Genomic DNA, 25,972 nt, shown 5'->3' with positions numbered 1-25,972 from the left:
TTTTAGGATTAGACTTGCATGCGTTCTTCAAATTGTAGTTTTCGATCTTTGGTCTTAGAGTCTTGTAATCGAAGAAGGCCGACTCAGGTCGGGTGCCCGTTTGATAACTATTACATAGTGACCGACGATAAAAAACGAAATCCATCCTACTGTGACCCTTGAACGCCTATCCCAGAAAGAAACTTGAACTAAATCCTCCAGCTTAGCGTACGTTCCTATCTCAACGCACGAGACCATCGTGGGCCTCGCATCTGCTCGCCAGGATGGCTATGGACAACCTCAGCACGGAGCTTTTGCTTCACATTGCTTCGCAATCTTTCGCTCACGTGCAGGCAGTGGGTAGAAATTTGGACCGGCTCCTTTTGAGCGCGTGTGCTGGAAAGGTGGTGACATCCTTATGGATGCGAGCGGTCTGCCGAGGTTGAGCTGTCAAAGAGCTGTCGCTGAGGTGGGACGTCGTGACCTGTCCAGTAGTTGGAGGCGTGAGTATTTCGCGGCACCTTGACTGGTAACGTCCGATTGGCAGTGCACGTGCTATGCTTGAGCTGGCCGAATTGTAGATCCTGAACTTGAGCAGAGCTGTGGCCACGACGTGCAGTGACACTGTACAATCCGGCCGGGGGACAGTAAATGACCAACCCACCTCAGCCTCTGCGGCATGCTTCTTAGGCCGGTCCGTGCAGACGTTAACACACTGTTAGCCACCTACTTTGAAACGTGCATGGTCGAAGTTAGAGGCTATATTCGCTTGATTTAGGTATAACGATGGATGTACAAACAGACACTCGAATCATCGGGTCCGCAGCAATTGTATTAACGTGTAGAGACCGAGCTCACTGGAGCAAGAATATCTATGGCATCGTCTCTATGAGTTCCAATAAGTGAGTGCGGAACGTGCGGTGTAGGTAGTTGATGCTAGCATGCGCCTGGTAGTCGTAGTCTTTGGTGAGCGATCACGTGCCGGCGCGTGCCGGCTTGTGCGGCTGTTGACGGGTGCCCGAGTGAAGGTTCCATAATTGCTTTACCTTCATTCATCTCGATGGCTGGAGCGTTTGCTGCAAGCGTGTTGGGTGGGCTTCACGTATTGTGGCCTAAGTCTTGTCTGACATCTCGACTAGGGTATGGTAGAGGAATTGAACTCTATATGCTATACTATGATATGTGTCGTTACCGCAGGGCCGTCCAAGTATGAAGATCGACATGACCCGGCGATAAGGACGTTTTTCTATCTTACACGGAATTCAAAACGCAACGCCCTCTTTCGATATGTATGAACGAAGTGATGTCTCGGGAACGCTAGTCGCTCACAGGCGCGCTCGGAGTTCGCGCACGCTGATTGGCCGGCTCGCAACTACACCTCGCCGCAGTCTACATCTTGCGATTTCGTCCGTTGGATGATGTAGGAGATTTGGCAATATAAAATAGTCGAGTGTAACCTGCAATGAGCCTGCCAGCTCAGTTCCCAAGCTTCTGCTAATACAGTACCACACCCAGCACAAGTCCAGTCAAGATGCCCGCCACCAACCCAGAATGGGGCTTCAACACCACGGCCCAAACCGTCGCCGCCGCCTTCCCAGACGCTATCAAGAATCGCACCATCCTCATCACCGGCGTCAATCGCAGCGGTCTCGGATACGCAACCGCCGCAGCTCTCGCCTCGCAGTCTCCCTCCACCATCATCATCACCGGCCGCTCGCAGGCCAAGCTTGATGAGAGCCTCACTTCCCTCCGTCCCAACTACCCCTCTGTGACGTTCAAGCCGCTCCTCGTAGACCTCAGCTCGCAAGCCTCGGTGCGCACCGCCGCCGCTACAGTACAATCCTGGGCTGACACACCGGCGCTGGACGTCGTCATCAACAACGCCGGAATAATGAACCTCCCTACCCGCACGCTCAGCACCGACGGCATCGAAATGCACTTCGCGACCAACCACATCGGGCACTTCCTGCTGACCAACCTGCTCATGCCCAAGATCCTCGCCAGCGCGGCGCCGCGCATCGTACGTAAACCACCGGGTGCAAAGTGGATGTGTCTTTCTCTTCTCGCTTGGCCAAGAAATATAACACCCTATATTACCTCACACTGACTCTGTAACTGCACTGTAGGTAAACGTCTCCAGCGTCGGGACATTTGTGTCCCCCGTGCGCTTCTCAGACCTCAACTGGGACACGCGTCACGCCGATATCCCCGAGCTGGAAAAGCCGAACGTGGGTATGCTCGCTGCGGCTAAGCTGCCCGTCACGGACGACACGACGTACATCCCCTTCGGCGCGTACGGCGTCAGCAAAACCGCGAATATTTTGTTCTCCGTAGGGCTAAACAAGAAGGTCGGAGGCAAGGGCGTGAAGAGCTTTGCGCTGCATCCGGGGGAGATTATGACCGAGTTGCATCGGTCCACGGATCCGGTATGGCTTGCAAAGGCACTGGAGGGCAGAAAGAAAGCGGGGCTGAAGGGCAATAAGAGCGTGGAAGAGGGGGCGGCGACGAGTGTGGTTGCGGCGGTGGATTCGGGGTTGGGAGGAGATGGGGAGGGCGTGTTCCTGGAGGACTGTCAGATCAGCGTAAAGGTGCCGGCGTATGCAGTGGATGAGAAGGAGGCTGAGAGGCTGTGGGAGGTTAGTGAGGCGCTGGTAGGGGAGAATTTTGCTTGGTGAGGGTTGCTGTTGCGGGAAGCTGGAGTCGGATATGACGTGTATGGGTTTTACAGACACAAAGGCGCTGAAATGTATACCATCCTGTTTCAACTCACACTGACTTTGAACGCGCATCTGAGGAGACGGCTTATATAGCTAGTCGTTGAGATGATATGAAATCGGAAGTACTTGAACTTGTTATGGTACGTTGGCCTTTTCTGTTGGAAAGCCCCATTCTCAGTAAGTAAATCTGAAGCCCTGTGTCGCCTCTAACACTTGTTTGCCGGTGCGTTGCCGCTGGTTCGCTATGTAGAAGTACAAAGAAAAGGCGGCAATACAACCGATTATCATAACATGGGATCTAAATGGATTAGCAAGCGTGTGTTACAATTGTTCAATCATCGACTCACCCAATCGATACCCAGATTGCAGTCATATACCTGGGTGCTTCCGGCTGTCTCACGATGAAGCTCCCTGCAATTCCTCCAGCTCCATTGAATGCCGTGACAGCAGCAGCGGTGAAGACGCGCTTCCACTGTCCTACAATGTTATTCGCTTGATACGTTGCCATACCAGCCCAATTGGCTACGTATGCGCCCGTAGCGAGATAGGTGCCAATATACCGAACCGTAACCTGATCGCTGAAGCCGAGCATGCAGAAGCCCACGATGAGGCAAACCGAGTTGAAGGTGATGATGGGGCCACGGAGTTGGTATTTGTCGCCAATCAGCGATGATAATATGGCAGGAATGACCGAGTAGTAGTACGGTGGTGCCGATAGCAGAATCGCCTTGTCGCTGCTGAATCCCATGCCGCCCTGTAGGATGATGGGTAAGAAATAAGACAAACTCGTTGAAACCAAGTTCTGCAGAAAGTACAATACGCAGAACCCATAGATTTTTGGGTCTTTGGCGTGAACCAGTACCTTGGCCCAAGAAAACTCATCAGGCTCAACGTCACCTCTGTCTTTTTCGATGCGGTTGGCGGCAATCTCAGACTCTTCTTTGTCCAAAAACATGAAGCTTTTATGTGCGTTCTCCGGGAAATCGACCATCCAGAAATATGCAACTATGCCAATGAAAGCTGTAATGGCACCTTGGACGATGAACATCCATTGCCAGCCTTTGATCCCAGACGAACCGTTCAGCTTGTTGAGTCCAAAGTTGACAATGCCTCCTGTTGCCAGTACTATGACTTCCCCGCTCTGCATAAGCGCGAAGCGCAACTGCTGTTCTCTCCGCGTATACCATGTCGATATCAGGTAAGTTAAGCCAGGGTAGATCCCACTCATTGCCATGCCGAGCAAGATACGAAGGGCGATCATCTGTTTCCACGTTTGCACGAAAGCTGTGCATAGCGTAATGATACCGAAGCAGAAGGTAATGAAACTGAACCAGATCCTGGGCCCAAAAGTTCGCACTGCGATTGTCGACGGTAGTTGGAATGCGATGGATGCGATGGTGAAAATGAAGATCGATACCGAGTAGCGATTTCCCTGGTCAAGACCCAGATCCGAAAGCATGGACGTGACGGACGCGCTCGAAATTACGCCGCTGTCCAGAAGATTCAAGCTACACAGGATGCCGGCGATACTGCATAGTCGGAAGTCGACCTTCAACCGAATGCTCCGCTCCCGAGCTAGTCTGTCGATGATTCGCTCCTCCAGCTCTTGTTGCTCATTCTCAACCACATCCTGCACGTCTGTCACCAGCGCCCCGGACTCTTGCGTCGAAGGGGACTTTGGCATTTTGAAGGTCGAAGTGAGGGGTCATGGTCGTGCAAGGGAACGCAGAGCACTTATCTGGTAGTAGGTGCGGTACCGGCCTTCCTTCCAAGCACGTCCAATTAACCGAGGCGCATATGGCTCGCTTAGTAAAACATTCTTCTACGAGTGTCGGGCTCCGACTCTTGCTCGGATGACAAGAGTATTAGGGATCAATCGTCAAGAGTGGGGCGGCAGGTGTACAGTCGCTCCTGGCGGATAGTTGTTCGCCATCCGAAAGCTTACGCAGGATCAGAATGCAGTGTAAAGTGCAGGAAAAAGTTGTTGCGTCTTACATCCCACATGCTCTGTACAGCCACTTGAGGACTCGGGGCGTTTCGCAAGCATACAACTGTCCACAGATGGACTGAGATGTCGCGATGCTAGACAGGGCAGGAGCGATAGGGTGAAGGCAGCATGGATAAGCCTTGGTGAGCAATTTTCAATCGTGGTTCCTCTACAATCCCATGGTGGTTCTAGAGGGCCGACTAGCTCACAGCAAGCGCGAAATGCCCTGCTTGATAAATCTTGGATAGGATGTCGCAAGACTGAGATGTATCATGGCTGGGGGGCTGCGTAGCAAAGAGAGACATCAAGGCACCCGCCAAGCACAAAGGCCAACGATTGCCGCGTCACTCGACGGTCGGGTACCAAGACGATCTCTGGCGCGAGCGGAAGTGCTCAGGGGATGCAGACATGGCATGCAGGGTTCCGTTGAGAGTGTGAGAACCAGAGGCTAGCCGCAGAGCTCCAGCAGGAACGATGCTGCATTGACGTCGTTCCCGAGTCTATGGGGGCTTGCCCGATTCGACGGTGGCTCGTGCTTGCGCCTCAGCATCGAACTGAGGACGGCATCTGTCTCACCTCGCAAGCCATTGCAGCGGCCGCCCACGCACGTTCTTGCAGTGCAGCTCCCCGCAAACGCTCGCTCCGCCGTGTCCCCCGCTCTTCGCACTCTGCCAGCGCCCGTGGGCCCCCAAAGCCCAAGAGCGCCTGCGCCCGCTGCCAGCCCCTCGACAGCGCACAGCACCCACCCCCGTGCCTCCGCCCAGCGCATGCACCGCAGCACGCTTCCGCGTCATTTGTAGCACCACCGTGCCCCCGACAGCCGCACACAGCCCACCGCCGCCATGGTGTTCCTGGGCATCTACCGCGCCATCTACGACTATGTACCCCAGAGCGGCAACGAGATCGCCCTGGCTGAGGGCGATCTGCTGATGGTCCTGGAGAAGTCGAGCGACGACGACTGGTGGAAGGCCAAGAAGAAGGGCTCGGACGAGGACGAGGAAGAGCCCGAGGGTCTGATACCGAACAACTACATCGAAGAGGTATGCCGGACCAGCCCCCTTCAGTATCCTGCGTGTTTGCAGGTGGCAGCTACTGACAGCGTGCCTAATCTAGGCTACCCCAATATACAACGCCAAAGCGCTCTATGACTACGCCCGCCAGACCGACGAAGAGCTGTCCTTCAAGGAAGACGCCGACCTCGACGTGTACGATGTCTCTGACCCAGACTGGACGCTGGTGGGATTGGACGGCGACTATGGGTTTGCGCCCGCAAATTACATCGAGATCAAGGAGGTTCCTGCTGCCGCCGGGTCCCTCGCATCTCCGTCACTCCCGCCTCGCCCTCCTGCCGTCCCTGCCGCGCCCGACTCGGACGATGGACACGGCCCGCCAACACCAGACAGCCCGGCTCACCCGAATCCTGCCGAAGCCCTCGCTGGCATCATACAGAAGAGATCACAGCAATCGGCTCCTCCGCCCGAGGACTATGCTTCACCCCCCAAAGCGCAACGGCGCGTCCAATTTACGCCTGAAGAATCCGACGAGGAAGCGCCTCCCCCACGTCTTCCGCAAAGACGGCCGTCTGGTCAGATGTCGCCTCCTCCAACTCATACTCAGTACGCGCAGTACACCGCCCAGCGCTCTCCAGATACAGACTCGTTCAGATCTCCACCTGCTCGCAGCGTCACTTTCGACCCATACGATCCTCCCAATGACCACAACCAGCCCAACACGCCGCTCTCCGGCTCCGGCTACCATCTGTACAACATCTACGAATATTTGACACAGCCGGGCAAGAACAAGAAGATGCCCATCACGCTAGGGATCAACATCGCAAAAGGCATGATCATGATTGCGCCTGAAAAGTCTCGCGACGGACCGCAACAGGAATGGACAGCAGACAAACTGGAATACTACTCGCAAGAGGGGAAGCATGTATTCCTGACACTCAAACAGCCAAGCAAAGATGTAGACTTTCACTGCGGCGCAAAGGACACAGCTTCCGAGATCTGCTCGGCATTGGGCGAGCTCTCCGGTGCTGCAAAGGGTGCCGGTCTACGCGAGGTCTTGGCCGCAGGGTCTAGGAACTCGAATGTGCAGAGGAAAGGCGTCATGTTGTTCGACTTCATGGCCCAGGGCGACGATGAGGTGACCGTGGGTCTTGGCGACGAGATTCTGGTTCTGGATGATTCGGCTAGTGACGAATGGTGGAAAGTGCGGAGGTTGAAGAATGGCAAGGAGGGTGTAGTGCCAGCTAACTACGTCGAAATCACAGAATCCGTACCCATGTCACCGCCCGCCGCCGCCATCGCTCGCTCCGGTACCAACGCAGGGCGGTCTATCGTAGACCAGAATAGACTGGAGGAGGAAGAGCTCACGCGCCAAGTTGCGAAAGGCAGGAAACGGGATAGCGAAGTCAGGAATGATCAGGTAGGACCTGGCCTGCAATTACCCGCGCGCCATTCTAGTCTTCTACGAACAAAAGTTGACCATCCTCGTACGTCACAGAGAAGTAAGCGCGATAGTACAGCGAAGGACTCCAAGACCGCGTCCAAACCAAGTCAGTGCCCAACCTTTGCCATCTTTCCAGATATGCTCGATTTTGGATAGATTGCTGGTTTCAAATCGGGTCTAACTCTAACAGATACTGCGAAATTACGAACATGGACCGATCGATCGGGGTCTTTCAAGGTCGAAGCCGAGTTCTTGACCATCAAAGACGGCAAAATTCACCTCCACAAGGTCAACGGGGTGAAGATTGCTGTTCCGGTACCGAAAATGTCCGTAGAGGACTTGGAATACGTGGAGCGAGCGACAGGTATATCACTGGACGACGACAAACCGCTGTCCGATATAAAGCGAAGAAGCACGCAACGGGCGAAAGAAAGCTCGGCGCCACGCTCGTCAGGCATCTCCGTGGAACAGAAGCCTTCCTACGATTGGTTTGACTTCTTCCTACAGTGCGGAGTCAATCCCCAGATTTGCGAGCGATACGCGCAAGCATTCACTCGCGATCAAATGGGCGAAGAAAATATGCCCGACATCACCGAGAAGCTTCTACGAAACTTGGGTGTAAAGGAGGGAGATATCCTTCGAGTAATGAAGTTTTTGGACAAGAAGTACAATCGCAGCGGCGACGGCGAGAAGCGTAGCGTCAGTTTCGCAGAGAATGGTGAAGAAGGAGGCCTCTTCTCTGGCCCTGGCGGCACGCTCAGGAATAATACTCGAAAAGGTCGTCCAGCGCCTCCTGTACAGACCAACGATGTCGTTGACCCCAAGGCATTTGAACAAAAGACGGACGATGCTGTCAAGAAGCCAGCGCCTGCAGAAGCCACACCGACACCCTTGGCATCTGCTCCTGTTCCGGAGAAGAAATCAGATGGCTTCGAAGACAACGCGTGGGACATCAAGCCTTCGCGTCAGGCCCCCTCGTCTACTACAGCGGCCCCAACGCCGCCTCCAGCTACGGCGGCGGCGCCTGCACCTGCGCCAGCTCCAGCGCCGCCAGCTCTCACCGGGTCCATGGGCGAGCTTTCTCTTCTGGATATGCCTGCCCTGAAGCCGGAAGTCCCAGCGCCGCCTCCTGCCCAAGCTGCACCTGCTTCTACGGCTCCTACGCAGCCGGCACAACCAGCGCAACCTCAAGGCTTCAATCAGTCCTTGTTCGACCAAGTCGCCGCGGTCAAGGCCGTACCTCCCCCACAGCTCGCTCCTCCGCGAGTCCGACCTCAAGCACCCCAAGTACAGGGCCAAGGTGGTCTCATTGCACCACCACCTCAAAGAGCCTCGTCTGCCCCCCAAAACCCACAGCAAGCGTACCCTCCACCACTGCAGCCACAATTGACTGGCTTCAACCCGAACATGCACACCCAAATCTCGCCTCCCGGCCAAAGCCTGCAGGACTTGAACATGCAACGTATGCAACAGCAGGCCACTGGCTTCCAGCCGCAGTCCCAGTTTGGTCAGTTCCAGCAGCAGCAGAACGGTATGAATGGCATGAACGGTATGAATGGTATGATGGCGCAGCCCACAGGGTTCCAGCAGCCGCAGCAAACCGGCTACATGCCCATGCAGGCGCAACCCACTGGCTTCCAGCCTGGCATGCAGCAAAGCTTCCAAACGGGGTTCCAACCTGGGTTCCAGCAGAACTTCCCGGGCCAACAAATGCCGCTCCAAGCACAGCCCACTGGGTTCAACTCATTCTCACCATCTCCACTGAACCCGCAAGCGACTGGCATCAACCAGTTCCTGCCACCAGCCCTCCAACCGCAACCGACAGGCTTTGGCCAAAATGCACCTCCTCTCCCTCCCATGCCGCCCATGCCCTCGATGCCCACGGCAGCGCCGCTTGTGCCCCAGAAGACGGGACCGCCTCCGCCCGTGCGGTTCGGCACGCAGCCAGCGAAGAAGCTAGTGCCGCAGCCGACGGGGCGGGCCAACCTCGCCAAAGCCAGTATGTATACCCTTTGCAACGACATCACCCCAGCTAACGTGTCGTGCAGCCCCCGAAAACCCATTTGGATTCTAGGTCTCTGCACTTGCATTCTCCGGGGCAGTACGCATGCTCTATGTCCTGGTGTTGTGTACGCGTTGTATATAGCGTTTGGCCTCTTGGGCCCATCCATATTCGTTAGTCAAACGTGCATGGCATGCTACTGCGTCTTCGTCGCTTCTGTTTTCTGTTGTCGTTTGCTTGCTGCATGGCGGTGTATTCACTATACATAATTATCGGACCGTTTGGCGGAGAGGGGTAGGATTGGTTAGCTTGGCAGCGTAGTCGGTCGGTCGATCGGTCGTTGGCAAGTCAAGAGGGGGAGAAGGGTACTAGGGTAGAACATTGTAATGCATGAAGTGCGAGGTGTCAAATACGTTGCACAGGAGCTGTCCCTGCGGGTTGTTTGAGAAGTCCGAGCGCACGGCACCGCGTAGGATGAGACGACTGTGTTGTGGATCGATCAGGGGCGAAGCTTTTTGCAAGGCTCGGCGGGGAGCTTAGCACAGCAGCATCCCTGCTTCTGTGGCGCGCGCCTTCGTCACCACTTCGGCGCCATCAACTCACCGTCGCAGCTTGCTGCTCTGCGTTGCTCAGCAGTCAAAGCAATGGAGTCCTTCAATGTAGGCGTGCATGCGCACCCCGTGGCGCAGTTTGTCGCCGCCGCAAAGCCTTCACGCTGCTGGCGAGCCGGGAGGCAAGCTTCGTCATGACGGATAAGCGGACCTCGGAATGCTTGTGTGCGCCCAATGATGTGGCCGTGCATGGATAGCCGTGGCGCCTGCTGGTGCTGGCCCTGGTGCTGCATGTGCACATGTCCTGGTGCGCATCGAATGAAGGCGGCTGGCTGGGATCCCCGCTCCTTAGGTGCAGCGGGTTTTAAGAAGGAACAAGCCCGGCTGACCTTTTCTCTCCTCCTCGACTTTGCTCCTACACCTACAAACCTACGTTCCTGCTAAGTCGCTATCGCATCGCAGCGCATCGCATCGCTTTACGTTCGTTGGACGAATCGAATTGAGTCGACGACCGGACTTTGACGGAAAGGCGGCATAAAGGCTTTCCTGCCCATCCATCGCGGGACGAACGCATTCAGTCGAACGTGCAGACGCGCGCGCACAACACATCATGTCGAACCAAGGCTACTACGGTAACCAGGCTCCGCAGTATCCGCAGCAAAGGTATGCGCCATTGCTTCATTCCTCTGCGCTCCATCTGTTTTCGTCTGCTCTCTGTTTGCGCGCCTGACTATGTGTGAGCATGTTCGCTAACGTAAGTTTAGCTACGGACCTCCTCAGGGCGGCTATCCCCCACAGCAGCAGTACGGCGGCCCGCCCCCTCAGCAGCAGATGTACTACCAGCAGGGACCGCCGCCGCCACAGCAGCAGATGATGTATCAGCAGCCAAAGCAGAAGAAGGATCGCGGATGTCTGGGCGCGTGTCTCGCAGCGCTGTGCTGTTGTTTCGTCTGCGAGGAGGGATGCGAGTGCTGTGCTGAGTGCTGCGAGTGTGCGGAGGAGTGCTGTTAGACGGAACAAGTGTGATGTTGGGAAGACGAAAGAGTTTTGAACCTGGGTGGCCGGTGACGGGGCCAGCAGGCTGCGGCGTCGTTACTTGTCTGTATTTGTAGCCAGCGGATTGGGCACCTTGTATTGGCTTGGATTGGGAGGTTGGTATAACAACCTTTGATACTTTTGTTTTGTTGCACTGCGCTGTTCAGCTTCGAATTTGATTCCCTTTCTTCAGGCATCGGCTCTTCACGAGCTATTACAAGCCGCGGCACAACGCAGTACAGGCATTCTGTAGGTGCCAAAAGACAAACGATTGCCTCTTCTCTGTGGAAGCATTCTCGGCGCACCGCATCTTATTCAGACATGTACGGGACCAGTCCGGGTCTCAGTCTGTGCAATACGCTACAAGAAGGGAGCTCTGGTTCCCTCGACCGAATTGTGTACGTCAGAATATTGATCCTGTGCGCGGAAGCAGTGATGGAAAGCTTAAAGTGTAGAGACCGAGAGGAAGATTGCCCATTCTAAACGCTGCTTGGCAACCCGAGGGGGGCTAGCTCTTTCAGTTTCTTGTTGTGTTTCTTCTAACATTATATCCTGGATAATCTTGCCGATTCTTCTGGGCACACTCACACAGTGTGGCGAAGACACGAAATGGGCGCTCCGCCGCACCAAAACACTCCGTCACTCTTACTCCTCGCTCTGCCACTTTTCTCCCCAGATCCTTGCGATCAGGCAGCGCAGCGCTTAGTGAAAGATGGTATTCTTCGACGTTTCGACGAGAACGGTGTTGAGGAGGCGGAGGTGGAGTGCTTTTTACCCTAGCACAGGCTGAAACAGCCCCCAGCCATACAACGGCCTGCTCGAAGCGCTTCGTCTTCATGGGATTCGAACATCTCCCACTGCCTCTGCGCCTCTTCTATTTCCACACCGAACTTCCAGTCGGACCTACTGATGGAAGATCATGCGGCAAAATGATACGTCTTCTCAAGTGCCTCCCAGGTGACGACGGCTTTGAGCTAGCCTCTTTTGATGATGACCTCGCTCCTCCGTACGCTATCCTCTCGCACACCTGGATAGAAGGCCAGGAAGTCACGTATAGTGAGCTACTAGCAGGTTCAGGTGTGGACAAAGGCGGCTACAAAAAAATCCGCTTCTGCGGCGAGCAAGCTACCGCAGATGACCTCGAATATTTCTGGATCGACACCTGCTGCATCGACAAGTCTAATAGCGTGGAGCTAAGCACAGCAATCAACTCTATGTTCCGCTGGTACCAGCATGCAAGCAAATGTTATGTATACTTGATAGACGTCTCAGTGCCCCAGCACATCGATGATGCTCAGGCCTCCCGCGCATGGGAACCAGCTTTCCGGCAAAGCAGGTGGTTTACCCGAGGTGAGTGAAACAGCGCCTGTGGGGTCCAGTATTGCTAAGTCCACGCGAGGGTGGACGCTTCAGGAATTACTTGCGCCTACTACTATCAAGTTCTTCTCGGTGGATGGCAAGCTGTTAGGCAATAAGGTCTCGCTAGAGCAGGAAATACACGACATTACCAGCATTCCTATTAATGCATTACGTGGCCAGAATCTCGCTGATTTTGGCGTTTCCGAGCGAATGAACTGGGTGGCGAAACGTACTACAAAATGGAAGGAAGACAAAGTGTACTGCCTTCTAGGGATTTTTGGCGTTTTCTTGCCCCTTAACTATGGAGAGGGGGAAGAATATGCGACTCAGCGGTTGCGGGATGAGATACAGAAGCGCCAACATAGACAGACTCAGACGCATCTACAGGACTTGCCTGGTACGTCTTTCTCGTCTCAACCACTTTACATATCCAGCTCATCCCGCACAGTTTCCTTATCGCTGCCGTTTACCCGAAACGAGCTCTTTGTTGGGCGAGAAAGCCAGCTCCAGGCGATCGAACAGACCCTCCTCTCGCGTAGTACACATCAACGTATGACAATTTACGGACTCGGAGGTTGTGGAAAATCGGCGCTTGCGATCGAGTTCGCGTATCGCGCATTGGCGACCAATGCCATACATCAAATCTTCTGGGTTCCTGCTATGAGTCGGGAAAGCGTCGAGCTTGCCTTTCGAGAGATCGCCATCCGCCTAAACATACCGGGAATAAGCGATGGCAACGCTAATCTAAAGCAGCTCGTGAGGGATACATTAAGCTCGAGAGTCTCGGGCGATTGGCTGATGATCGTTGACAACGCCGACGACCCAAGTATATTACTGGAATCTGATAGTGAAGACCCGAGATCAACACCACTGATCGACTATATCCCACATAGTGATGAGGGAGCGATCCTTTTCACCACCCGCAGTAGGAAAGCGGCCATAGAGTTATCCCAGAACTATGTACTTCCGCTAGACGACATGGGTGGAGCTGAAGCTCGACAACTACTCTTGCATCGAACGACAAACAATGCGTTACTGGATGACGAGCCCGCTATCAACGAGCTGTTGGAAATGCTCACCTATCTTCCACTTGCCATTGTACAAGCAGCCGCTTTCATGAACCAAAATGACGTATCAGTTGCTAGATACGTATCATTACTACAGCATGCTAGTACCGAAGCTGAGCTCTTCAGCGAGCGTTTTGAAGATCCTAGTCGATACCAGCGCACTGATAGCACGGTTGCAAGGACCTGGTACATATCTTTTGAGCATATTCGGAGACAAGACCCTCTCGCAGCAGATTACCTTTCATTCATAGCATGCATCGATCGGACCGATATTCCTCAGTCGCTCTTGCCGCCAGGGAACTCAAGAGTACAACATACCAAAGCTCTAGGAACCTTAACAGGATATGCGTTTCTTACTGAGCGTCAGCAAACAATCCAAGGGTCTGGCAAGGAGAGCTATTTCCATATGCACCGGCTAGTGCACATGGCGTTGAGCTGGTGGCTGGAAGCACACAGTCAGCGGAAGGCCTGGGTAGACATAGCAGTTCTCCGTGTCACGGAACTCCTACTGTTCAGCGAATGGGTAATATGGGGGGCGTACCTTCCGCACGCGATCCACGTTGTAGGACTGGAGGGTGCTAGAAACAGCCTCAATGGTGCTGCACTCCTCGGATATATCGGGCGATCTCAACAAAGCATTGGCCAATATGCTGCAGCAGTGATAGCCTACCGAGAATCATGGTGTTTAATGAAGGAGATGCTTGGGCATGAGCATCCCGACACGCTCCAGTGCGCGGGGAACCTTGGATGGGCGCTAGAGATGGATGGAAAATACGATGACGCAGTAGCGATCCATTATCGAACATTAGAGAGTAGAGAGAAGGTGCTTGGCAGACAGCATCCCAACACGCTCATTGGTATCAGCCAGCTTGGGTCAGTACTGTCAAAGCAGGCAAAGTTCAAGGAGGCAGAGAAAATGCTACGTCGAGCACTAGCAGGAAAAGAGAAAGTAATTGGCCGAGAGCATCCTGAAACTATTGCCAGTGTTGGCCAGCTTGGAACACTACTAGAGAGGCAGGGAAAGTATAAGGATGCTGAGAAGATGATACGTCGAGCACTAGAAGGAGGAGACAAGATTCTCGGCCGAGATCACCCTGAAACGCTCACCTGCCTTAGCCGGCTTGGATCAGTGCTAGAGAGGCAAGGAAAATACGAGAATGCAGAAGCAATACAACGACAAGCGCTAGAAATAAGAGAAAGAATCCTGGGGCAGGAGCACCCTGCTACACTTAGCAGTGCCGGACAGCTGGGGATGGCTCTCATGGGCCAAAAAAACTTTGAGGAGGCGGAGGTGGTCGTTCGACGAGCGCTGGAAGGATTTGAGAAGATATTTGGGCGAGAGCACCCGGATACACTTCTGAACGTGTACTCCCTTGCTCTAATTCTTGAACAGCAACATCGTAATGACGAGTCTCTCGCTCTGTACCAGTGGGCATGCGCAGGGTTCTCCGCCACCCTTGGAGATACCCACCAAACCACTAAGGTCTGTCATGAAGACTATGCTGATTTAAAAGGTAAACTCGAGTTGTCCAAAAAGAAGGGTATATGGCAGTTGCGTGAGAAGGCAAGACTGCGCTGGCGTCGCTCCACGGTTATCTATTGATACAACGTACAATGGGCCGCAGTCAACCACATAAGTGTTCGACTAGCAAGTCTCTGTTAGCTCATGATGCCGATCTGCCTTTCGAAGAAAGACAAGTCTAACTCAACGCAGAAGGACCCGATACCATGGTAAATAGAGTTACTTCACCAGATGTACTACTTTCTGTTATCGTTTCTCGCACCTTGTACGCTTCCATCACTACCCATCACCTCGTTATCTCGCAAATTGCTGGAGCTCCCGTTGAATGCGCTAAGCTGCGCTGCGCTGCGCTGTTCAGCTTTGGTGCTGCTTTGATGCAATCATGATTTCCTTCTCTCTTGAGATTGTTCTTGATCCTACTATGCCTGCATGCAGCCTCTTTTCCCAAGACACAGGATCGACCGTGAAAAATTGCACGAGTTTTGTTCAAAAGAGTGTATGATGGGATAATGGGTATGGATGCCCTGTATACTGCTTCCCATCCCCCCCCAGTCCCTACCTCCTTACTTCAACTGCCCCTCACGCCCTCGCCCTCTCAAGTCAACTATTCAGTCTTCTTTCCTTCATAACCTTACACGTTCATACCCTCTTGCCATTTCTATCCCCTCTTACATTGAGAAGACCTCACTACCAGTTGAGTGCACTACAGGCGCCTCCATCGACGTAGGAACCGGAGATGGTGGCTCGTGATTCGTCCGACTTCGGGCAATATCTACGGACTTGACCCTTAACCTCGCGTAACACAGCCACATAGGGGACAGATGTCACACTAAATGCTGGTCACGGTCCCGCATTCGCTACCATGCCCAGGCATCAGACGGAATCGAGGATATAGGCTTCGGTCCCTCAATCTGTGAAATACGGCTGCATACGGGACATATGTCGTACCGAGTGCCATTCAAGGCTTCGCATTTGATGTAAGCCTATATATCAGAGGAGGCGAGGCTGTCATTGTCAGCAGGCCTCAAAGGTGCTGAACAAAGCGCTTCTTTTCCCGAGTCTGCACTAGAAAGAGGGACTGCTGCACGGGTATTGACATGAAGGTCAAACGCATTGATATCGTGTTGAGAGGCTACAGGACTTCTTTGCTTCTCAAAGCCTCGCCAAATTCTTGTCCACTTGAACGGACCAAGCGGCGCCAGAATTGCTTCCGGTTCACCCTCATACAGAACAGTGATCCGGCGTCAGGGGAATTGCACACACCACGTTGCGTCCTACAGGCTCAAAAATTATATAGAAGTAAACGAAACGTGATGACAGTTTGCGATTAGACGCATAGACGTCGGCTGACATCTAGACGTAGTAAATCTCTAATGGCCAAGGGAGATAGAAGCCAGTCTGAGCGTCGCTTGGTAACTTGGAATGGGTTTTCACTCGGAAAACGGTGTCGGCTCAGCCTTGCACGTGTGTGGAGTGGCTGAGCGCCAACTTGCCACCCTACTGACCGGAATATGGGATTGCGTCACAACAAGTCTCGGGAAGTCTCTTGGGCTGGACAATAAAGTCTGTTGTAGATGCATAAGGTCTTATTAGTTAAGCCGGTGTACGGTTGAGCGTGTTGGACAGATGAGATGAGGATCCCAGCTACCAGATGGGGAAACCTCCTGTTATACGCCAGTCTCGAAGCGAATCACGACATCTTCCAGATTGCAGATTAATGTGACCTTCGGCCTGGCCGTTGCTTTCGATCGCCTCCAGAAGTGACGCAAAATCATCTTATTTGCCTCACTCAATCAACATACCCCTGATCCACTGTGAGCTCTTCACCATATCTGCAGGTACTAGCTAGCGCCGCCGTCACCCTTCTGCCACAAGCTCGCAATGAATGTGGTCCAGAATATTGAAAGGAAAGACAACATCGTCATCAATGGCACCGAAGCATTCTGTTGATCTCCACCGTGGTCCCAAGCAAACAACCACATGAAGAAAAACCAGACAAGAGGACTAATGCAGATGACGTTGTACACTATAACGCGAAAGAAGCTGATCTCTTGACGAGCGTATAGGCCCCAGAACAGCTTCCTCTCGTCTGCGCTCAAATCCAGCTGAGCAACTCTTTTCGGAAGCAGGTCGATTATGTCGCGATTGTGTGCCTTCGCCTTCATTTTCACGCAGGGACACTGTTTGTCTACAGCGTCCACGTGAGCATGGTCTTGAGACTGGTTCGGTTTGCTTCGGTAGGGGCTACTTACTGCAGCGGATGTGAAAGCGCTGCTTTCCACAGGCCTCGTGACGCTTCTTGAATTCGTGTTTGCTTATAGGAGGTATGAATGCCATCGGCTTCGGTGCATATTTGTATTCTTTGTCTGATGGCTCTGGATACTGGTGTCTTTCTAGGGGCACCACAGAATCATAGTCCCACATATGAAACTTCAGAGCATCAGTACTGGACAAGCTGAAGCTGGGACAAGGTTGCACTTGCTTTGTAGAAGTCGCAATGTGAGTAGTACCAGACGCTGAAGCATCGGGCTATGTAGCCTCTTAGCCGGAGGTACTCAGAGCGCAGCTGCGTGAAGAATGAGTCTGTTGTGTGCCCATTCATGTTGATCTGAGCAAGCTTGTAATCGCCTCTAGATTGTACCATGAGCAGGACCCAGCCAGGAGATGGTTGGGAACTCGATGTGGTTGAATGGGCGCTACTCTGCCCGGAGTATGTCGATTGTGAGCTTGAGGAGAACACTGGGTTATTATTACCCTGAACTAATGGTTTTTGAGCTCCGCTTTGCTGGCTTGAACCTGAAGGGAGCAGTTGCACAGGGGCCGATGCCGATCCTGGCGGAGAGTCCTCCCGTTGAGGTAATTCTTTTTTCCATCGCTCGACCTGTTCCGCTAGATCTTCCGGGACCATGAACATTCGATCTTCTCCGCAGCTCTATGAACATATTAGTGTATACATAGAAGTCAATTTTGACAGATCCTACGCAGGTCCAATGGAGATATCTACCATTGCATTTCGAGTTAGCATAACGGTTCCGACCTTTCGGGAAACGCAAAAGCCTGTGAACGAGGCGTCGCAGAAGAGAAGGGCATTCATCTTACGCGCAGTTATCGCTCGATCCTCGGAAGGGTGGTTTCAATGGCCACCAATTCCAGTTTCCTCCAGTGAAAAGTTCTATGTTGACCTTGATTCTGTCCATCGTAGAAGAACGAATATCTCTGCAAGCTTGTACTGAATGGAGATGAACATCGTAAAATTCTGTGGCCATAGCCCGGCCCTTGCTCAACCATTGATCCCTATCGTCCAAGGGAATGGTTTTGCCAGTATCCTCCACATATGCGGCGATTTTGGAGTCTAACGTGGGGTAGACCGAATGCCATAGTTGCTGCTTCATCATTGCGAATGCTGCACTCTGAGCGACGAATTTCTTTGCCCTACCCAAATCGTTTTCCTCGCTATATGGTTCGTCTGCTTCCGGTCTGGATCGCGTATCCACAGTCAAGTGCCGTCTTCAAGATAGTTCGCGGAGTTACTCACTCTGTATCTTCTTCAGAGCTGCTTTCTGCAGATTTCACTGTTGTCTCGGTACGTGTGGGTGGATTCTCCTTCGGTTTGTCTTCGAACCCATCCATACCTTTGAGAATCGCTAATGCAACAGCCCTTGACTTCACCGCAATAAACTTTCCTATCCGACGCTGCTCCACTGTCTCAGACTCGGTCTGCAGATCGGCCCCGAGTCGCTTTAGCAGTCGTCTCATCTTTCTCTCGATCCTATCAGTGGCTATACCAATTCGTATGGCCTTCGATAGAAGTTGACGAGTGACTTCATCCTGCGAGAATAACTCAATAGTCTCTTGTAGTACGAAATCATGGCCACCGTAAGATATCAGCGAGTCGAACGAGATTTCTGAAGTGATGTTTGAGTTAGAAAATCTCTCAGAAACCCGCGATGAGCTGAGTGGAGTCCGAGATGAGCGACCTGAGACATGCGAGGAGCTGCGTGACGTGCTCGAGTCTTGGTATGAACTGCTATATCCTCCACCCCCACCACTATATCCTCCACTGCCGCATATTGGACAAATGTCGTACCACGCGCTGTTCAAAGCGCCGCATACTGAGCAATACCAGGTGTCCGCTGGAAGGTTAGGCATAGCGAATTGTGTGTTCCACACTCCCACGGAGTTTTGGGCTATATGTCGGCAGTAGCAGAAGTTGAGGGTTTACCATCGAAGCTATGATACAAAGTTAATTTGAGGGTGAGAGGAAAAGCGATGAAACCTTCTGGTATAGAACAATTCAGTAACAGCAGGCTGCAGTACAAGGCTAAGACTCGCAAGCGAGCTGATGTCACCCGGCTGCCCTACAACCGGTATGGAGAACAGAAGGAAGTGGAAACCCGGGTGCGGAAGAAAAGATGAATATAGTACCGTCTTCTCGCGTGACAAGACAGCTAAGAAGATGCTTGGGCGAAGATGAGATGTATGTCTACCCCGCCATCAAACGCTGTGTCCATCCATTCGTCAAGACCCTGGTTCTTCAGCCTGACCAACATCGCAACCTGGTCTATGAACAGACTTGGGATCTGCAGTGCGTACTACAGATCCTTGGGAGCCTTGTAATACGCAAGCGAGTCGGAGTTTGATTGATAACCCCTCTGCGATCGCGAATTCGAATATTCACAGTGAACCAGAACAATCTTCCATGCCAGAAGGCATTGCTCAAACGCAAAGAAATCAGGATGAGATGGTGGGATCATATTTTCTTGATTGTTCGGGCACTATGAAACTTAACAGAGCCACGACTGCGTTCTGGACGGGCCTAACGCCGCGATTCATATCACAATTGACGCATCTATTCACAAGCCACCCCAAGCTGTGGACAAGGCCACTACTTACGCGCAGCACCATTGTTCGCCCTCCACTCGGTGTACTTCTCCAGTCCAACATGCTCATTGATCCAATCCAGCACAGTTTCATGCCACAACAGGCTGTTCTCAGGCTTCAAAACCCAGTGGTTCTCGTCCGGAAACGTCAAGAACTGGCTCGGTACACCCCTAGTCTGCAACACATTGAAGGCTGCTAGTCCCTCGTTCATCGTCAAACGATAGTCCTTCTCAGAATGGATGATCAGATGGGGCGTGGCCCAGTTGCCGGCGAAGCGCGACGGATCCCATTGTGCCCAGCCTTCGGGATTCTCCCAGAGCTTGCCGCCAATATCATGGAAGGGGAAGTAAAGCTCCTCCGAGGCCATCTGTGCGGTCATGCTAAATACACCGTCGTGCGTGACGAGAGCCTTGAATTGGCGACCGAGATCGTGACCTTGGATCCAGTTCATCATGTACCCGCCGTATGAGGCGCCGAGTGCTACGGAGCGATCGATGTCAACATACTCGAGGTTGTTTTTAATGTACTCAAAGCCGTTGACGAGGTCTTGGTAAGGAAGGCCGCCCCACTGGCCCTTGATAGCGTCAGTAAAATCTTGGCCGTAGCCGGTGCTGCCAGTGGGGTTTGGCGCAACAACAACGTAGCCCTGCTCCGCGAAGATAGCGGGGTTCCAGCGCGTGGACCATGCGTCTTCCCATGCGCCTTGAGGACCGCCATGGATGAAGTATGCCAATGGATACTTGTGGCTCTTCTTGAAATTTGAGGGCTTGAAGACCCACGCATGGACTTGTGTCTTTTTTTTCGCACCCTCAAACCAGATTTCTTCGATTTGGTCGCGGGAGAGTCCGAACGTGGAGCCGCTGCGGGTATTCGATGAGACGAATTTCGTAGCCCGGTCAGATGGGTAATGTCCGGGGGCACTATCATTGCGCGGGAGTGAGTACGAGTTGCCGTTGGCGGTGATCTCGAGGAATGCACTAGCTGGCAATATGGAATACAAGCTGTTTTCAATGAGGCTGGAAGATGAAAGAAACAGCGATCCATCTTTTAACAAGATTGCGCTTGAGATGGCGCCACCCTTAACAATTAGCTTGGGCGCACGTGTTGACTTGTTGAAGTCTGACGATGCAGCGAAAAGACTGATTCGACCGGCTTCTTCAGCAGTAAAGTAGATCTCCTCATTCGCACCCCAACTGATAGATTGAGGGCTGCGATCCCAGGAGCCCTTTCCATCTTCTGTCGCCCAGAGATGCTGAACCCAGCCTGGATTTGTCCAGTCTGGAATGATAAAGACCTGATTCTTGTCTGACTCGTATCCGTCTGTCCGCATGGAGAGAAACCCAATTGCCTTGCCCTCATTATCCCACGTTGGGTTCGTGCTTGCACCTTCGAAGCCGTGGATGGGCACTTTGAAAGGCTCGGGGAGGCCTTTTGAAAGGTCGTCCCAGAAGTCCTTCCCGGTTACAGTGTAGATGTTCGTCTTGGTATGTGTAGCCGGGTTAAGCTCAGGATCCTTTGCAGTGAACACAAGACCATGCTTCGAAATGTCAAAGTTGTTGGTTCCACCAAAGGGATCAATAGGACTCTCGAGCTTCGATCCCTTAAGGGCGTTCTTTAGCTCTGACAACTTGTACTTGTCTCCATCCTTCTTGAGCATGCCAAGCCAGATGGCGTTGCGGTTCTCGGTGATCCAGTGGTCCCAGTGCCGTACGAACAGGGATGTGTACAGACGTCCGGAAGATTGTGGCTTCTTTTCATCGGCCTCGTTGTACAAGTTACCGGATGGTGTCGCCTTGCCTGTCACAGCAATTCCATATGCACCATCACGGAGCAACACTAGCTTAACATTGCCGACTGAACCCTTGACCGTGCCGGCATTGTAGCTGCTAGAATAGAGTCAGTCCAATCAGTCCGAACTACGTGCCCGATCAGTCGTCTGCATGCTATTTGAAGCACAGTACTGGAACAAAAGTCTGAGCACATTGTGTTACCCCAAATGGGCAATACGTAGGCCGATTGTACTTAGACTTGTCCTAATACTGTATTTGCGTACAACGGGTTTCCAAAACCACTGATCTGCAGTAGTCTATCCACAGCTAGCACACATACCTGTTATCGAAACTGTTGACAGAGCCCACCTTGACGCTCGTAACACCATCCTTGCCCTCATTCAGCAGCAACACCGTGTCGTCGTCCAGCCATTGCGGCTCACTAGCACCTTCGCCGGAGATAAGGCTGGCTTCGCCGCTTTTTACGTCCAGCACGCGGATCTCCGAGGTCTTGGCATGATGTTCGAAACTATAAGTCGACGTGCTGTATAGAACCTTGGAGCCATTGGAGTTGGGAATGCCCTCCGATCGGCGCGGGGCGCTGAGTAGGACCTCCGGTGTAAACTTGTTTGCGCGAATCGTCATGCTTGCTACCGCAGGCAAGAACCCAAGCAAGAAGTTGAAGGCGCGCCTGTGCCGAAGTCAGCGTTCATTTCGCGCCCTTATCCATTGGAAGCCGAAATACATGTTGAGTATTGCCTAGGAATACGCGTATCAATTATACATAGGATGGCGTGTAGCCTTAGAGCGAAAGAGCTCGCGGTGCAGTGCGCGTTGAGTACCCAGGTGGAGAGAGGCAGGTGGAGGGAGTCGCGGGCCGGAACAAGGTAAAACACGCAAACGAAAGTCATACTTACCCGAAGCGAGAGATTTGATCAGTTCTTTGGGAGTCAATTAAGTGAAAGAGGTTCTGGAAGTAACGGTGAAGCTGAATGTCGTGATGTGGTCTCTACACTAGTGCATATCGAGCAGCTGCAGCCCCTCATCTGAACCTGGTCTAGCCGCCTCCCCGCTCACAAGCGAGAATTATGGGCGCCTAAATCTCGTCATCGGTTTGTTGAGCAACGCAAGCTTTCTCGTGACCCATCCCAAGCAGCTGGTCTCCACAGCGCATAATAGTTAATGTGAATATGTATCATTATTCTTAGAAAATTGAGCAAAATCACATCTTTGTCTGTCAAGATATTTCTTACAGACCTGTGGCGCAGTGGTAGCGCGCCGTTCTTATAAGACTCGTCAGATTCTTATGATCGCACATCTAGCAATGCGGATGCCGTGGGTTCGAACCCCACCAGGTCTAATATCGTCTTTTTGCGTTCCCAGATGGTCCCTGGGAACGTCAGGGGCCCGTGAGCCGCTTTTAGCAATTATCCGATTGTTTTTGCTGTGGCTTTACAGCATCGCATTTTAGCAAAACGAAACTACGATAATTATATCACGCGGTTCTCTGCGGGTGCGTGTCGCTTAGAAGGGAGAAGATTCGTTGAGTACTGGGCGGTTTGTGGCGGTTTGAAGTTCGCTTTGGAGCGTACCGGTATGTCTAATGTGGGGTTCACTTAAACTTATCTACTCCAATATACCAAGTAATCAGCAGTTACCTCATCAATCGAAATGCGCTATGTTTATTGTCGATGCACACATGTACGTGGCAAAAGAATTCAATTCTTTTGTTCAATGCGCTTCGAATTTTACTTTGCGGGCACAAGCCAGTGCTGATCTATGCCTCCACAAGATGCTGCGCTCAAACCCCATCGATGCAAATGCTCTATTTACGCTGTGGACATCCGTCCGACGTGCGCCCATCAACGAAAACGCTCAGCATGCTCTCCTCTCTTCTACACCCATCAAACTCTGAACTTCCTAGGCCTGCCACGCCCTTGGTCCCATAAACACCTTCCTCCTCATCTCCGTCTCTTCCTCTAGTCTCACTCTCCTCTCAATCCTCCTCGCCAAAATCTCGACCCCCCGCTCATACTCCCACCTCGGCGTCTCCGCCCCCTTCATCCCAATAAACCTCGCAAACATCCTTATCTTGACCTTCAGCCTCTCCACATCTGACAGCTTCTCCTCGGCTAGCATCCCCGGCTCGTTCCTTAGCAGCTCGCGATTCCAGTCCATGGTCTGCGGGTACGCAAAGGTGAGCGATGTCGGGCTAGGGTCTGGGTTGTTTTGGCTGTAGTACGCGGCCATAGCGTCAAGTTCGGGCTCGGTGAGGAGGAAGAGGGAGAGCATGGTGGATGGGAAGGGGGAGGGCGGGAGACCGGTTGCGATGTGCACTATAGGCGCGATTTTGAGGCGCATTTGGGAGAGTTTCTGGGCGAGAGCGGGGTTGCGCTGGGAGAGGGCCATGGCGCGGCGGTGGGCGAGGGTGATGAGGGGAAGTTTCTTGGACTGCGGATTATTTGGGGGTTGTGGGGGGTTGCGCTGTGGATACTGCATGTGCTGTGTTGCTGTTGCTGCGGTTTCTTTCAATAAGTATGCGTGGGTTGTAGACAGTACTGCAAAGGAGCCGAAACTTCGTTTGTATTTGCTCGAGAGGTGGTCTTCTTGGTGCTGTATGGGGTTGCGAAAGCCAGTATATGAGGAGAGGTCTAGGTCGCTTGTGTTTATTCATGGAGACAATCAGACAAAGACAGTTGTGGAAACTCGTTTTTAGACCTTTATCACTGCTCAGACATGGCTGGAAAGTGTGAAGTGTGTCGACGGCTTTGTTCCATTGTGACATGTCCATTAAGCAAGCCCGCCAGCCGTGAATAGTTGCCACAAATCACGCCCCAGGAAGTCTATTTATGTGATGCACGGCTTCTTCGAGGTATTTAGTGAAGACGCTGGAGGCGTTTGTGCCGTATTTGCGAAGCACTAGCCGGGGTTCATCTCGTGATGTGGCAATCTGGCTTGTCTGCTGTCTACGCTGTGGAGATAGCAAGGCTTTGAGGTGCCGTCTGCGCGAAAATCTAGTTGTAATCTAGAAGCTGTTCCGGAGACATGGGCTTTGGTGGGCGTCAAGGCGCTTGTAGAGGTTCATGAAGCCAAGATCTTGTCCAATGACACGTCGTTCTCAGCTCCACCAACGTCTTTATTGGCCCAGAATTTGCTGAGGTGTCTTGCACCGCTATGAAACGTCAGTTATATACCTCATGCAGACAATACATCCTTACCTATCACAAAGCAGGGTCACTATTCTGTGACCTGGGCCCAGTTGCTTGGCGAGCTTTGTTGCAGCGACGCCTGGAATGTCAGTGATGAAATCGAAGACGACTCTTCAACTTACAATTCACAGCACTGCTGCTGCCAACGAAAATGCCGTCATGCTCTACCAGCCACCGAGCCATGCTGGTGGCTTGCTCGTCCGTTACTCTGATAGCATCATCGATCAGTTCGCGGCCGACTTCAAAGTTGTGCGTGACGCGGTTGATCCCGATGCCTTCCACTATGGTATCGACCTGGTGCCGCCGCCTTGTACCTTCTCTTTCTTTGGGATCAAACATGACCCCGTACTTCACTTTGTTAAACAAGCCACTACCCTGGGGATCTGCAAGCACAACCTTGAAGTCCGGGAGCTTTGATTTGAGAAAGAGGGCGACCCCAGATATTGTACCTCCGGTGCCTGCTCCACTAACAAACGCATCCACGGCACCACCTGTTTGTTCGTAAATCTCCGGTCCTGTGCCTGTGAAATGCGCGCGCCAGTTGGCTTCGTTCTCGAACTGATCTGCGAAAAGGCCCCTTCCAGGCTTTTCATTGCTATCGGTATGCTCTTTTGCCCGTGTTCGGGCCAAATTAACGAACTGGTTTTGATCTACAATTGGCGCGGGCTTGACTCTTTCTACTTCTGCGCCTAGCTTGAGCAGCAGGTCTGATTTCTCGATTGCCATGTCGTTTGGCATGCAGCTGTTCCATGGTTAGCTATGTCACAAACACGATGGAGCGACGTCATACATGTGTGCTTTGTAGCCACGTGCTCGACATATTGCTGCGAGTGATATGCCTGTACTGCCTACAGTGCCCTCGTAGATGGTGTCGCCCGAGTGTGGAACAAGAAGGCCTCTCTCTTCAGCCTGCAAAGATCAGTTATATGCATGAACGAAATCCCAAATTTAAACGGACCATTTGGATTATGCTCAGCGCAACCCGATCTTTCGGGCTGTTACCGGCGCCATTCAGGAACTGCAACAGTGTCAGCAGACTTGACACTACAGTATTGCTCAGCATAGGTTACCTCAGCCTTTGCTAATATCTCACATCCGGTAGCTTCTGATAGAGATTTGATTTTTATGAGTGGCGTATCGCCGATGCATCCTTCGATGCCTTCTTTGATGTTTCCCGAAGCAATCTCTATGTCCGAGAGATTTTTCTTCAAGGTGTCAAGATCATTGATCTTGGAAAGTCTGCGCAAAGCTATCTGATGTTGCTCCTGTTGGTGCCCAGCTGCTTCCCGGCTATGCTGTTGCAGACTCTGGAGTCCCACAGCCACGACTGCGCCCAGAACAAAGGCTCCTGTGATGTAGTATTTGGAGTGATCGCTCATCTTGTGATTATGCCAGGGACGGATCTAGGTTAAGCGCATAGAGGAAGTTCGTGGTAAGCGG

The 25,972-nt window shown here is 52.7% G+C and overlaps 7 protein-coding genes and 1 non-coding gene across 8 annotated transcripts; 4 read left to right on the top strand and 4 right to left on the bottom strand.

Annotated features, from left to right (window-relative positions):
• Nucleotides 1–1,510: 1,510 nt before the first annotated feature.
• Nucleotides 1,511–3,037, top strand: CC84DRAFT_1233506 (NAD(P)-binding protein; the record flags this gene model as incomplete). The annotated part of the gene is made up of 2 exons (XM_018183790.1): nt 1,511–1,999; nt 2,106–3,037. 2 exons carry the CDS (start codon nt 1,511–1,513, stop codon nt 2,652–2,654), a joined length of 1,038 nt encoding a protein of 345 aa, XP_018029454.1. The 3' UTR covers nt 2,655–3,037.
• Nucleotides 2,611–4,587, bottom strand: CC84DRAFT_1131940 (MFS general substrate transporter). Its single transcript, XM_018175920.1, has 2 exons — nt 3,044–4,587; nt 2,611–2,994 (listed from the first exon to the last, which is right to left on the bottom strand). Exons 1-2 carry the CDS (start codon nt 4,378–4,380, stop codon nt 2,871–2,873), a joined length of 1,461 nt encoding a protein of 486 aa, XP_018029453.1. The 5' UTR covers nt 4,381–4,587; the 3' UTR covers nt 2,611–2,870.
• Nucleotides 4,588–5,275: 688 nt separating this feature from the next.
• CC84DRAFT_1169786 (uncharacterized protein) lies at nt 5,276–9,542 on the top strand. Its single transcript, XM_018179759.1, has 4 exons — nt 5,276–5,723; nt 5,797–7,243; nt 7,328–9,136; nt 9,186–9,542. The coding sequence occupies exons 1-4, from the start codon at nt 5,526–5,528 to the stop codon at nt 9,209–9,211; spliced, it is 3,480 nt and encodes a 1,159-aa protein (XP_018029452.1). The 5' UTR covers nt 5,276–5,525; the 3' UTR covers nt 9,212–9,542.
• Nucleotides 9,543–11,654: 2,112 nt separating this feature from the next.
• On the top strand, nt 11,655–14,903 carry CC84DRAFT_1158040 (kinesin light chain 1; the record flags this gene model as incomplete). The annotated part of the gene is made up of 3 exons (XM_018177039.1): nt 11,655–12,075; nt 12,125–12,481; nt 12,533–14,903. 3 exons carry the CDS (start codon nt 11,655–11,657, stop codon nt 14,752–14,754), a joined length of 3,000 nt encoding a protein of 999 aa, XP_018029451.1. The 3' UTR covers nt 14,755–14,903.
• Nucleotides 14,904–19,420: 4,517 nt separating this feature from the next.
• CC84DRAFT_1169782 (uncharacterized protein) lies at nt 19,421–22,305 on the bottom strand. The gene is made up of 3 exons (XM_018179758.1): nt 22,241–22,305; nt 21,664–22,014; nt 19,421–21,440 (listed from the first exon to the last, which is right to left on the bottom strand). Exons 2-3 carry the CDS (start codon nt 21,966–21,968, stop codon nt 19,559–19,561), a joined length of 2,187 nt encoding a protein of 728 aa, XP_018029450.1. The 5' UTR covers nt 21,969–22,014; nt 22,241–22,305; the 3' UTR covers nt 19,421–19,558.
• A 271-nt stretch (nt 22,306–22,576) lies between these two features.
• Nucleotides 22,577–22,683, top strand: CC84DRAFT_t107. Its single transcript has one exon. It is a non-coding gene; the product is annotated as a tRNA-Ile (tRNA).
• Nucleotides 22,684–23,130: 447 nt separating this feature from the next.
• Nucleotides 23,131–23,579, bottom strand: CC84DRAFT_1169781 (uncharacterized protein). The gene has a single exon (XM_018179757.1). The coding sequence runs from the start codon at nt 23,571–23,573 to the stop codon at nt 23,244–23,246; it is 330 nt and encodes a 109-aa protein (XP_018029449.1). The 5' UTR covers nt 23,574–23,579; the 3' UTR covers nt 23,131–23,243.
• Nucleotides 23,580–23,912: 333 nt separating this feature from the next.
• Nucleotides 23,913–25,964, bottom strand: CC84DRAFT_1131925 (PALP-domain-containing protein). Its single transcript, XM_018175919.1, has 6 exons — nt 25,603–25,964; nt 25,491–25,550; nt 25,323–25,441; nt 24,655–25,274; nt 24,542–24,611; nt 23,913–24,495 (listed from the first exon to the last, which is right to left on the bottom strand). The coding sequence occupies exons 1-6, from the start codon at nt 25,909–25,911 to the stop codon at nt 24,405–24,407; spliced, it is 1,269 nt and encodes a 422-aa protein (XP_018029448.1). The 5' UTR covers nt 25,912–25,964; the 3' UTR covers nt 23,913–24,404.
• Between the last annotated feature and the right edge of the window lie 8 nt (nt 25,965–25,972).

The sequence above is a fragment of the Paraphaeosphaeria sporulosa genome (assembly GCF_001642045.1).
Source record: "Paraphaeosphaeria sporulosa strain AP3s5-JAC2a unplaced genomic scaffold CC84scaffold_16, whole genome shotgun sequence".
NCBI classification, from domain to species: domain Eukaryota; kingdom Fungi; phylum Ascomycota; class Dothideomycetes; order Pleosporales; family Didymosphaeriaceae; genus Paraphaeosphaeria; species Paraphaeosphaeria sporulosa.
The sequence above is the reverse complement of the archived record's forward strand: the minus strand, read 5'-3'. Positions and strand labels throughout refer to the sequence as shown.